This window comes from Aulonocara sp. 'chitande type north' Nkhata Bay, linkage group LG22, assembly GCF_057382095.1.
Source record: "Aulonocara sp. 'chitande type north' Nkhata Bay isolate Kocher_YH1m ecotype deep benthic linkage group LG22, A_spYH_male_GT1.1, whole genome shotgun sequence".
Lineage (NCBI taxonomy): Eukaryota > Metazoa > Chordata > Actinopteri > Cichliformes > Cichlidae > Aulonocara > Aulonocara sp. 'chitande type north' Nkhata Bay.
The window spans coordinates 11,733,569-11,746,971 of record NC_141364.1 but is presented as its reverse complement, the minus strand read 5'-3'; the positions used below and the strand labels follow the sequence as shown (position 1 = coordinate 11,746,971).

General features: G+C 39.6%; 1 protein-coding gene across 2 annotated transcripts in view; it reads right to left on the bottom strand.

Annotated features, from left to right (window-relative positions):
• The window catches only part of epha10 (EPH receptor A10), a 164,506-nt gene that overhangs the window by 53,778 nt on the left and 97,325 nt on the right, over positions 1-13,403 (bottom strand). For both annotated transcript variants that reach the window (XM_086280947.1, XM_086280946.1), the window contains exon 4: positions 2,144-2,299. In XM_086280947.1, coding sequence (XP_086137073.1) covers positions 2,144-2,299 — 156 coding nt within the window. The remainder of the gene's footprint in view (positions 1-2,143; positions 2,300-13,403) is intronic.

The following is a 13,403-nucleotide window of genomic DNA, read 5'->3' as shown; positions in this document are numbered from 1 at the left end:
TAACTATTTCTAAAGTTCTACTTTTCATCTCCATTGCTGCCAAGGGAAATGCAGCAGTGTGCTCTAATGGAAAAAACTAAATCGTCACCATTAACAATGGCAGTCAGTTGAGTCATGAAGTAACAGATGAAGCTTAATCTTATAATTAAAGCTCTGTGCTCCTTCAACTTTTTCAAAAAGAATTCTTAAAGCAACTATGAGGTGCACAGTCTCTGATTCTCAGTGTGGTAAACACATTAGGGTCGTGATACTACACTAGCATTAAAAAGGGAGAAGAATAAAATCAGTTGTTCTTTAATCACTGGCGTAATAATGCGCACATATCAAACACTTCATCTTTGAAAATCATAATTTTTTCTCTTACTCTTATGAGGCTAGATTCATCAAACTCTTTCTCTAAATGTACAGTGTGGTGGATTAGTAGAATCTGGGGATTATCATAATTACAGAATCTATAGTGTAATTAATGTGGTCATTAGGCTGCTATGAATATTATCACACAGGATCAGTGAGCTCAGCAATCAATATTATAATTACACCCCTCCACTGCACTTACCATTAAAGCTAGCATGACCACACACTTTCATTCATGTGTGTACGCACTAACGCACAAGTCAACGTGAATACGTATATAAACACACATGCACTAACTTAGAGACCCTATGGATTTATGTCCTGAATACTTTCAGGATATATACCCTATTATTCCTCCATCTAATTACTAAGCTATAATCAATAGGCTGTTTTCCATGCAGAAATCAATAGGGCCAACCTGTACGGCTCTGTTTGGCCTCATAGTGAAGAAGAATCAGGCCGAGAAAGGGTCAGAAAAAGTAAAAGGTGAGGAATGAACAAATAATATGTGGCGAAAAGGGATGAGGATATAGAGTGTCGCTCGAGGATAGAGGGATGAGATTTTGGTTTGACAGAGAGAAGAAAAATGGGATGATAACACGCATGGATGGAACAGATGAAAGGATAAAGAGTAAGGAAAATGCGAGGAGGCGGTGGCTAGAAAGAAGAGTGATGACTGGTCAAGTTAAGAAGACAGAGAGATGGGAATGGAAGAGGGTGTTGAGGCATCAAAAAGGAGGGGGTAGAAAAAGAAGGGGGGGTCCAGCGGAAATGTAGATAATGGAAGTATAGCAGAAAATGGATCTGTAATGTCAGGAGAAAAGGTGGAAGAATATGGAGAGAATGCAAAAGGTTAAGCAAAGAGATGGCAAAATGGGGTGATGGGTTTTTTTGAAAGATGGATGGGAGATATAAAAGGGATAAATGTTAAGAGGCAAAGAAAATGGTTTGGGTGAAGAGGCGCTTTCATATATAGAGCTTTGGATACTAATAGACAAAGGTTGGAAGTGGTTACATTTACAGAAAACCCTCAAACATACAATGACACAGACGTCCCAGAGGAAAAGTCTTCCTTAGAAAATTTACTTTAAATACTATGTCAAAAAAAGACTGGATTTATTCTTTATTCCAGATCAAAGAGGAATTGTCCAACGAGGCAACAGATGTCATTAACCAGTTATAGACCAAGATTTTTGCTTATGTATTTTCATCCTTTAAGCTTGCAGTTATACAAACACTTCACAACTTTTTCATCAGCAGAGCAGTACAAGGCATGCATCCTGTGTTGTGAGAGACCTACTCCTAGCCAACAATCTGGGAAAGGTTATAGAAACATGGAATGCAATACAATGAAGGGTATATGGTGAAGGAGAGGTGAAGGGTGCAAGGAATGAGTCATGGAGATGGGGTTGATGAGGACAAGATGATGAAACATGACTTGGGGGGGAGGGAGCAGGTCAGACCAAGAGGTAATAGCATGAAAAAAGGAAAGGTGGATGAAAGGGTACGGGGTGAAGGACAGGTTGTTTTAAGACATAAAGAAAATGGATCTTTATTGTTAAAATGGATAAATGACAATTGCAGCTATATCAAAAGCTGAATGGGAGGTTGAGATATTGATTGGCTTACAGACATAAAAATCTATACTTTATGCAAAATTTCAATATCATATCTTATATGAGTTATATGGTGCGACTAGAACTAGTATTAGCATAATTATATATATATATATATACATAATTTAAGAAGATATAGACATAAATAAGTGCAAGTATATTATTATTATTACGTGTGCATGGCGCTGAGGGATTGTCCAAAGGGGTCCTGAAGTGATCCTCCTCACACAAGCACACCATGGATCCTTCCTCTTCTGCGACGCTGTTGGCTGGGCAGGGGAAACACTCCTGCTGTCTGGACGACATCTTGTAAGAGCCAGGTGGACACGCTGGAAAAGAAAAGCAGTTTGTCAGATATGTCCAAATTACGTGATATATCACATTACATACATTTAAAAAAATATATGTAATATATCCTTTTAGGAAATGAACACATGAAACACATATTGCTATATCAAGGAACTGCACGTTCACAAGATAATTCTGCAGATATGCTAACAGTTTAGAGCCTTTTTTTAAATCACATAAGCGCCTCTATTTCACTAAGCACGTTAAAGCCTTTGAAAGAACGAGAGGGAAAATTAAGAATGAGTGTAGAAAAATGAGAAAAGCCAGTGAGACCTCAGTGAAGTATAGATGAGATAAAAGATAGGATTAGAGCAGAAAAGTAGAGGAGACTTTGGCTAAATCCATCTGACAAACACAATTCTCACATTACATGTGATCGGTGGACCTGTGCAAATGGCATCAAAGTCTGCAACTGGAATGAACCAGCTATGCAAATGAAAGAAAACCAATGGATCGTGCAGGCACAAAGCTCCGAAGCCCAAGATTTTTTATTTCATTGTGCTTTTTCTCCCCTTGTTTCGCCTTATTTGGAAGTTATCCCAAAGCATGCATGAACCAAAATACAAAAGGTGAGAACGTGGACAAAGGTGATAAGTACTCATGACCTTACATGTGTAAGAGTACACACCATGTAACAGAAGCTTATCAGTGCAAGTGTGACAATGGGCGTGCATAAACACACACACTCAAACTCACTGAGAACAGCTTATTTTACACTCTCCCTGTATGCAGTTTCATTTTCCACTTGCCGTGCTTTTGTAGCAGGTGATAATGGGTGTGAAATCAGGCAGCCAGCTACCGCTCCATGCTCTGGTCTCCTCTCTTCTGAGACTGTATTCTAAACAGCGGGTCTACATTAACAGCTCTAGTGAGCTTTCTACCCCTCTCTCCCAGTCTTCTGCTCGTTTTCCATTCTCCTGCCACATTATTCTTTCTTATTCCTTTCATACCTTTCTTTGTCCTTCTCATTTTTTGTTTCGTCATCGTCAGTCTTGTTAGGTTCCAACTTTGGAGGCATGTTCATTTTTACCCAGAGTGAGAAACTAGTGATTGACATAACCAGTTAGTGGACATTAAATTAGTTTACAGATGGTAGATACTGGTTTTGAGAATATTTATGGACGAAATACTTGGTAACAAAGGCCTTAGCCATGCAAGTCTAGGGACTGGTTGTTAACCCCCTGGCAACCTCCAGTTGCTAGGGACAAATGTGAATTCCACACCCAGATCACGAGTGGTTGCTAGGTGTTTATCTCCAGGCGAAATCGCCTATAAAGAGGCTCCTTGTAATTGCTTTGGTCACTAGCAGTTTGCTGTGGTCGCCTGCAGTTTGCATGGTACAAGTTTACTCGTATAGAAATAATCACCATTTACTCTTCGAGCTGTAGTGAAACTTGAAAAAGTGCGAGATAACCCAGGAATGGAGAATGTTAGCTTTAACGTGAAAGTTGTGTTTGGAGAGTAAACTGCAAGTCTTTGCTTTGTTGCCATGCAAACTCAGGCTTCTTTGCGACCAGTTTCAAACTAGTGGCTGCCAGCAATCTCATCAACCACTCATCAACCAGCTGCAGAAAGTGAATAGGGAGCTTTAGCAATCAGTTTCAGAAGAATTACCAGCAACCTGTACCAGCTACTTGCAGCTAGTCTGAGAATATACATTTTACCCTCAGAACCAGTGGTTGCCACATGGTAGCTGACAAGCTTCTACACCTGCGTCATCGAGGCCTACATTTTAAATCAAAAGAAGCTATAACATGAAAATTATGACTCAAAATTATTTATATGACTCAAAATAAGACATGGTTGCTTTACTTACCCTGATACTACACACTTTTAAATACACAAATTAAAAAAAAAAGAAGAAAAAAAAAAGGGGGAAACCAACTACCAACAGAAATATTTGAAGCTAACGATACGCTGGCAAGGGTTAGCCAGTCATAATAGTCCATGTGGTACATGGTAAATGGACTGGTACTTATATAGTGCTCTTCTACTCTAACTGAGCACTCTACTACAAGCCTCATTCAGTAAATCATACACATATTTTTTCTAAATCAAAGCACCTTCGCTAACATCGACACACTTTGACATGCAGAAAGGAGAAACTGGTGATCAACCTACTATCCTTCCAACCTACTTTACCTCCTGAGCCACACCTGCGCCGGCCCTGAATTTCCAAGAAAGATTCTTAAACATTAAAAGATGTTCAATTCACATTCTTGGGTATGTTTACTTGAAGAACTTGAATAGGAATTAGGAGATATCATGAGCCCCTGGAACCATGTTATCAACTGTGATTTAAGGCAACAGTGCCCTGTCTGAATTATGTGATAAAATTTATGGGATTTATGGGAAATTACAGTTAAGAAGACAGCACTTTTCCCACCTGCAGTATTGTGTCACACAGTCAGTAATGCTGATATATTTGTATGTGACACAGGCAAATTGAACACAAAAGCCTTCCCCTGGCTCAGACCAGTCTGAGAGTGTGCACGTGCCTGTATACCTTTGTGTATGCATGTGTGTATTACAGCCCTGTGTGGCATGTTCGAGGCTGTAAGAACCTCGTAATCGACTTTCTAATGTCTGTCATTACACAAAAAAAAGCCTCTCGCTTTCAGCTCAAAGCACAGCCAAGCATGGGGACATAACAGAAACACACACACACCCGGTCAAGCAGCACTGAAGTAGACTCCCTTTGTTCCTGACTGTGCTGCCACTATCCTTCCCTTCGCCACAGCAAGAACATCAAGTGTGAATAGCACCTAAATCAAGGCAAAATTATGCATAGATCTATGAGAACAGAAATGGGTTTTGCATTTTCTACCTATCATGCTTAAAAGCAGGCTAGCCATATGGCTGGCTGCAGTTCTGACTTATCTCTTCAATTCAGCATGGATAGACATTTCGCTGGCCCACGATGGAAATGTGTGTCTAATGATAGGGGTGTATCAAGACAATATGTGCAGCTCAGATAACAAAAGGAGCTGGCTTTGCATGATGCCCGTCATTTTCAAGGGATTCAAAGGGTCGCCAAAAGCCAGTGCCAGAGAAGGTCATGTCAGTCAGCATGGCCACAAGCCATCTGCCAGTTGGAGAAGAGGAGTTAGTTTAAAAGGCATCCAGCGGTGAGAAAACAAAACAAAAAACTGAACAAAACAATGGAGATACTTGTAATGAAGAGTACTCAAGAGTACTCATTTGGTTTTTCTCATCTTTAAATTGCAAGGTGTATAAATTTAAGTGGAAATCAGAGTTTCAGTGGAAGTAAAGGAGAGTGGGTGGTTAGAGAACTAGAGAGACAGAAGGAGAGATCTGCCAGGACAGCTGGCAAACCAACTGATCAATTTGTCCTATGTGCTGACTGGGAGCCTCGATTAAATGAAACACGGCGGCAAATGTATGCACGCGCACGCGCACACAGAGGCATATTTCTTCAAGGTGTTATGATATAGATATGCAGTGACATGCCAGGTCCTTGGGGTGGGGGGTAGTGGATGACACAGTACGCCAACTGCTGTGAGAGATTGTTCGGAGAGACAGAGACACCAACAGACAAACAGATGGCGTGTGAGAGACAGAAAGACAGTAGGCTATGTACTGTACTGAGAAAGGACATTAAACAGGGAGGGATAATAGACTCCTTCAGACTGACTGATAGACAGAACAATAAACACAGGCATGGAATGCATACAGATGAGAAACACACTGAACGAATGAGTGACAGTGTTAGAATAAGGTCATCTATAGTAGGAATATATAAAACAGCAGAAGTGCTCTGCTTGCCATAGGAGCTTATCGGTAGTTAGAAAATAAATATAGGAATATGATTGCAAAACTTGTTATCAATCTTTCTTAGAAAATTCATTATTACTCTGACAGTTTGAGATATGCCAACAGTTTTGCCATCTAATGAATAAAAAGTAAAAGGCCAAAGAATCCACATTTCAATGAGCTTACAAATGACTTTAATAGACTTTTGTCTTTGTGGGAGGAATCAATTTATAGTTTGCCCTTCTCTCTTATTTTCTTTTTCCTTTCTTTTCTCTAACCTTAAACATGCCCATTAATAAGTCATGAAGCACTTAATGCAATACATGTGAGCAATGAATTGTTTCTTTGCCTCTCTGACAGCACACATTAATAAATATTAATAACCCTAAAAGAGGTTTACTTTAGACCTTTGTGCGCGCACACTGGCACACATTTGCACGCAGCTAAACCCCAAGAGAGATTACACATAGACATAACGCGACGATTTTTTGCAGAGGTTTTCAAGGAATTGAACAAAGTATGATAGTCAAAGGGGTAATGGTATCATAGAGAGATGGGGATGTGATTCCAGCAGTTGGAAATCAATAATTGAGAGAGCTTTAATTCAGATGAGTGCCCCCTGTGTAGCTGATGGTGATTTGAATACTTTAGGCTTCCTTAACATCCAAAAAATTTATTCTCATTACCATCTTTTTACACACACACGGACACGGACCTACGCGCACATACGCACGCACACATGTAAATCTGCATCTCCGAATCAGAGAAGTAGGGAGGTTGGAGAAAAATGACTGATTAATGTGTTTAAATGTGTCGTGTTAGGTCAAATTATTAAAATGTGAACTGATGAGGTTAGGGTGAGTCAGACTGAATTGGACTAGTTGAAATTGGACAAAAGTAGATGGGGTCAGTCTCATTCCACATGATAGATTGGCTGAAGAGAATGAGATATGGACCATACTGGATCAGAAAAAAATGTTGAAAAATACTGTTTCAAGCTAAGACGTTGGAGCTTAGGGGGAAAAGGCTTGGAAAGTTACCAGTGCAACTCTCCAGACTGAAAAATAAAAAGACTCTTAATACCCTGGTCAAGGCTCATGAACAGTATGTGTAAATTGTGGGGAATTTACGTGTATAGTGCTGTGCAAGTCATTCTTTGTTTTTTGCCAGGAAAATGGAAAATAGGTGTAGTAACTTACTGAAAGGAGCCAAACATAAATGTTTACACACTATGTAAAGCAAAAACTGAGTTTGTACAATTGAAGAGCTTAAAAATCAATATACCCATCTTCAACACAGCCTGAACTCTCCAAGGCTCTCAGGAATAGTTCTCCAGGCTTCCTGAAGGACATTCCAACTTCTTTAGATGTTGCCTGGGGAGACCAATCCATGACTGACAATGTTCTGTTATGTGTTTCAGGAATGCTTTAACTGCACTGGCGCTGTGTTTGGGATCACTGTCATGGTGAAAAGTGAAGCTGTTCCCAATTGGATGAATTTCCTGTTACTTGTTAGCATGTTGGATTACACTGTGTGGCAGGGCGTGGCCTGCGGTGCAGTGCAGGGAAGGCGGACGCACCTGCACGGCATCTGCAATCACGCCCCGCCGACTTAAATATTGTACTGGGTCCTGTGGTTGGGGTTGTTGTGGTAATGTTGAGCGGGCAGCGGGAGAGCTGCAGCTCTGTGTGCATTGTGAAGCAAACGTGTGTGACAATAAAAGGATGCAAAGCATGTTGATGTCACCGGTTCTGCCGTGTATGTTTACACACTGTTAGATTGGATCACAATCTAACAGTGTGTTCTTATTTTCATAATTCGATCAATTTTTAACAAGCTGGCCCAACACCCCTAGCTGAAAAGCAGGTTCAAACTATGGCAAAACCTGCTGGACCTTGTCTTTATCTTCTGTAAATCATCATTAATGATGATTTGAACCAAAATTTTCAATTTGGATTCATCATTCCAAAAGACCAGTTGTCACTGATTTTCAGCATGGATCTTGTGTAATTTGTGTAAAAAAAAGAAAGAAAAAGAAAACAAACATCACTCTGAAATCGGTCACGGATAAGGACTAGACTGAAAATGAGTAAAAGGGCAGCCAGTGTCCTGTGGAGCAGGGAAATTATTTTACTGCTATTGTTAAATAATTATCATCAGTACCATTGCATTAATAATATAATCTGCAGTATGATCATTGCTTTAACAATGTAACAGATAGCTTTAAGATGGCCTTAAGATGTTTATGATGATGTTGACCTTGTATTTCAGGTGCAGTTATGACTATTTTATACACAATGCATATCTGTGCTTATTAAAGAGTTGGAGCTCGGTCAATTAATTGGGGGTTGGAAGCTTTGTTCGGCGCGATGTCCGGACAATCTATTGTGCAAGTGACTTGGAGCTATAGAAGGTTAAAACTGCGTACATGCTTACAAAACACTTATATCAGGTCATTTTATATTAAGGTTTTAGTAGAGGTTCTTGGTTAAAACATTTATTTAGTAGAAGACATACACATAGTCTCAGTGAGCCTCTGGTCTAGTGAAAGGTCAGAAGTGCAACAGGTGAATTGAGAAAGAGCATTTGAGGACGAGACACAGACAGTTAGTAGGTGAAGAGGTGACACAGAGAGCATGTGAGGTCGTGACACACACACATGAGTTAGATTTATTTAGAGGAGAGAGAGATTAGTCATGTCTGGATTGTAACGGTGAAAGTGTCTCGGTAAAAGAGGAACCGTCCTTGTCTTCTCGGCAAGAAAGAGGAACTGAAAGGTTGACCGGAGGAATCGGCCATGAAAATAGAAGATGATGTTCTGTGTTAAAAGTCATGGTTGTTTTGATATTGACGTATGTGTATATATCCTGTCTGTGACGCATGAAGGGGCGTCAGTAAATCAAGCCCTGATGGTATAAAATATCTGTTCATGCTTTGATTAAGTCGGAGATCACTTGCTGTCTGCGTACAGTTCTTCCCACACGTGTGTAGTCATTAAAATCATTGTTTGACCAAGATCTTCTGGACCTGCTTGTTTGTGCTCTCCTTCCTCAATTTTGAACCTTAACAGTCCGAAGAAAAAATCTGAAAGATCTTCAGAAAGCCTTTCTCTTAAGACAAATTTCCAATAATTACGAGAAAGTTTGTCTCCCTGGAAGCAAAATATAAAGAAATGAGAGGTGATCCAAGACTTGTAAACAGTTCTGTCCTTGTATATTAATAATTAAAAGCTTTAAAACAAATCATAGGGAGGAACTATACAGGTTAGGGTAAGACAAACTAAAACAAAAAAACCCAACTTTAAATCAATGCTTCTAATTTAACATCAAAAATTTCCTCTCATTATATTTTTAATGTTCTATATTTTTCTCTTTGTTTCATGTTGGAAAAATTAATGTTTTGACTTTTTGAAATGCTCTATCAAAGAGTAAGACAATGGTCTTCTATGGCAATAAGGAAATAATCCCCCTAGAAACTTGTCTGTTGCACAAGGCCCTCTTCAAAAAACCCGCTACCACGTCATCGGATCAAACTGTAGTGTATCATATTCCCAGTAAGCAGATTTTCTGATTTTATAGTTTGAAATTAAGTGACTGATGAAAAAAAACATTTCGTGACCCTTTCCATGGCCTGCTCTTTTGGAAGATACAATTTTCTCCTGAACTAACATGCAGTGTCATAACCTGTCTGCGTGTCTAGCTGCTTTGAAGATATGACCTAGCCTTGAATTACAGCATAAATCCCTGTTATTAGCTCAAAGTAAAGACCTCATTCAAGTCACCCACTGACTGGCTGCTGCTTCACAGTGTAATCGTGGAGAAGGCTCTGAGCCGTGCCATTCAGGTCAATGCTTTATCGTTTTATTCTCTGTTCTGCCCTGGTTACCGCAGACTGACATCACACAGAGAACACAGGAGAATAACTAGCGAACAATGCCGCCAGGGGTATTAATGTCAGCCGTGCTCTGTACAAGCTTTGCGCTGAAGACATGTCTAATTCTGCATGTCAAGTGCAGCATGTATACGCAGTGACAGACACATCACACGCAAACAAAAGCACACAATTACTCACAGTTGTGAATGCAAAACTCCCACGGATCCATTCGCTGGCTTTTTCACACAAGCATCCGCTTCAACGCCGAACATTTAACAATATCAAAGTGGTTACATCACAAAATAGACACAACAAAGAGCTGTCATGTTACATCACAGCAACAAAGAGCCAGGCCTGAACAGTTTGGATCAAACAGAAAATTCAGAGAGAATCAGCCAACATAATACAGCACTAGGGAATCACAAAAATGTATGCATAGTCATGGAGTTATAAGGTCATGCATCTATTTTTGTGAGGCAAATGTTTGTTAACGACATTAACTTTTCATTCTAAAAAACAAAAAAAAGTTTCCGTTCTTGGTGGTGGCACGGTGGTGCAGTGGTTGACACTGTTGCCTCCATGCAAAAAAGGTCCTTGGTTTGATCCTCATGCCTATGTGGGTTCTCTATGAGCTTCTTTCCACAGTCCAAAAGCAAACAGGTTAGCTGGTGATTTTAAATTGTTAAAGTCACTGCGATAGGCTTTAAACTGACCCCATAACCCTAAACTGCTTACTGAAACGCAATGGATGCTAGTTTTTAGTTGCACTTTAATAATAGATTTTGAATGTAAGGCTTCTAATGATGTATGCTCACTCACTCACTTTTTTCATTACAAAAAAAAGGTTCCTTATTGCCAGGCTATGACTTTATTGTACTTGACTTTTAATAATAAAATTTACTTAAAATTTGACATTGCTTAATATACCCAGGATTTCTCCTTGTGGCATTGAAAATGGCAAATTATTTTTTGTGATATTTGAATCAAAGTCAGAAATTTCAGTGTGATGACAACACTAAGCCAGACCGCATTCGCAATTGGTATAACATTATGGAAACAAGTGTATGCCAAAATACCATATTTATTACTGAAATTAATCAAAAGAGGCATTCCCCATTTTTATGGTCTTTTATATAAAAAAGTCATAAAGAAAATTGGATGGCATGAGTATTTATATCCAGTTTTATTCCATTTTTAGTTGCCAAAATACTTCAATAACTATGAAAGATATCAATCAAATGGTGGCACACAGACAAATAGTGAGGCGACTGCCAAAAACTAGGAAACCATGAATGAAAACACTGACCCACTACAGCAGAGTTAAATATACTACTTAAGGTGAAGGGACAGATGCGTTTGGTGTTCTAAAAACAATTGGAAGTCAGTTATTGTGGTTTAACCCGGTGATATTGCACACTTTATTGCAGGAAGCTGTGCTGCTGTGGCAGAGGCTCTGACACAAAGCTCAAGGAAGCAGTTAAGGTAATTTAAAAACACTCCGACTCCCTAAATTGCCACAGTAGCTGTCAAAACTCGATTCCTTCACAAAGTAATTACTTCGTCATAACTCAACACAGACATGGTGCACACATTTTACATTCAAATGTAAGCTTTACAGTGATAGAAAGTTTCCGTTTTGAATAAATATCTCAAGAACAGTAATAGATGTTATAAAGTCTATCATTCTTGCTCTACATGTTTATTGAGGGTGACAGTAGCCACATTGTAGAATGACTGCAATAAAGACAGAGCATCACCAAATCCACTGAGTTTCATCCCATGCTAACAAAATAATGCTGAATATATTTAAATCTGTTTATGTTTAAACCACTTTATCTTTGGGAATATGGGCTGTGAAGTACTTTCTTTTTAGTGCTATTGCCCATTGCCTTAAACCTTATATATATATATATATATATATATATATATATATATATATATATATATATATATATATATATATATATATATATATATACTCAGAGCTTGTTCTTGTGCTGCCATGATTAGTACAAGATCCATAGAGGCTGGGGTCTATCACACCAGGCAAGACCCCAGGTGCAGGCTGTGTAAAGATGCCCCAGAGACAATCCAGCACATAACAGCAGGGTGCAAGATGCTAGCAGGCAAGGCATACATGGAACGCCATAACCAAGTGGCCGGCATAGTGTACAAGAACATCTGTGCCGAGTATAACCTAGAAGTCCCGAGGTCAAAATGGGAGATGCCCCCAAGGGTGGTGGAGAATGACCGAGCTAAGATCCTGTGGGACTTCCAGATACAGACGGACAAAATGGTGGTGGCTAACCAACCGGACATAGTGGTGGTAGATAAACAGAAGAAGACGGCCGTAGTGATCGATGTAGCGGTTCCGAATGACAGCAATATCAGGAAGAAGGAACACGAGAAGCTGGAGAAATACCAAGGGCTCAGAGAAGAGCTCGAGAGGATGTGGAGGGTGAAGGTAATGGTGGTCCCCGTGGTAATCGGAGCACTAGGTGCGGTGACTCCCAAGCTAGGCGAGTGGCTCCAGCAGATCCCGGGAATAACATCGGAGATCTCTGTCCAGAAGAGCGCAGTCCTGGGAACAGCTAAGATACTGCGCAGGACCCTCAAGCTCCCAGGCCTCTGGTAGAGGACCCGAGCTTGAAGGATAAACCGCCCGCAGGGGCGTGCTGGGTGTTTTTTTTTATACATACATATATATACATACATATATATACATACATATATACATACATATATATACATACACATACATATATACATACACATACATATATACATACACATACATATATACATACATATATATATATACATACATATGTGTATATATAATTCATATATATATTAATATGTAGATTGCATATTTTGGCATGCCATTCAATGTTAAAAGGGGGCATTAGATTGATTTGATACAAAATAAATCAGATATGTTTACATGAATGTGGAAATAAACAGATGCATTTTCTTTTACCCACACAAGTGATTGAAGTAGACAGATGTCCGTAGGGTGCATATCTGTATTTTCTGAACACATACTGACTCACTTGGCTCATGTGCTGAAATGTACAAAAAACCCACCATACACACATAAACACAGCAGACCATCGCTGACTGTTGACGGATCCTGCTCTTCTTTTCTCGTTTCCATGTTTATGCCACTGTCTTTAATACCCGTGCTACTTCGACGTTTACCTTTCTCCCATCTCATCTTCTGAAATAGCTCTTGACTGCTATCAACTCTGCTCCCTGCCAAACTCTGCCCACTCCCCCCACACACACCCATCCCTTCCCCGACTCCCCTCTATCATGTTTGCTACCCTCTCTTTCTTTTTGTCCATTATTTGCCATCCCTTCTTTTGCTCCAGCAATCATTTTCCACAGGATTTATCAGGGGTTCTGGAACAAAAGACTGAGAAGGAACAATTTCTG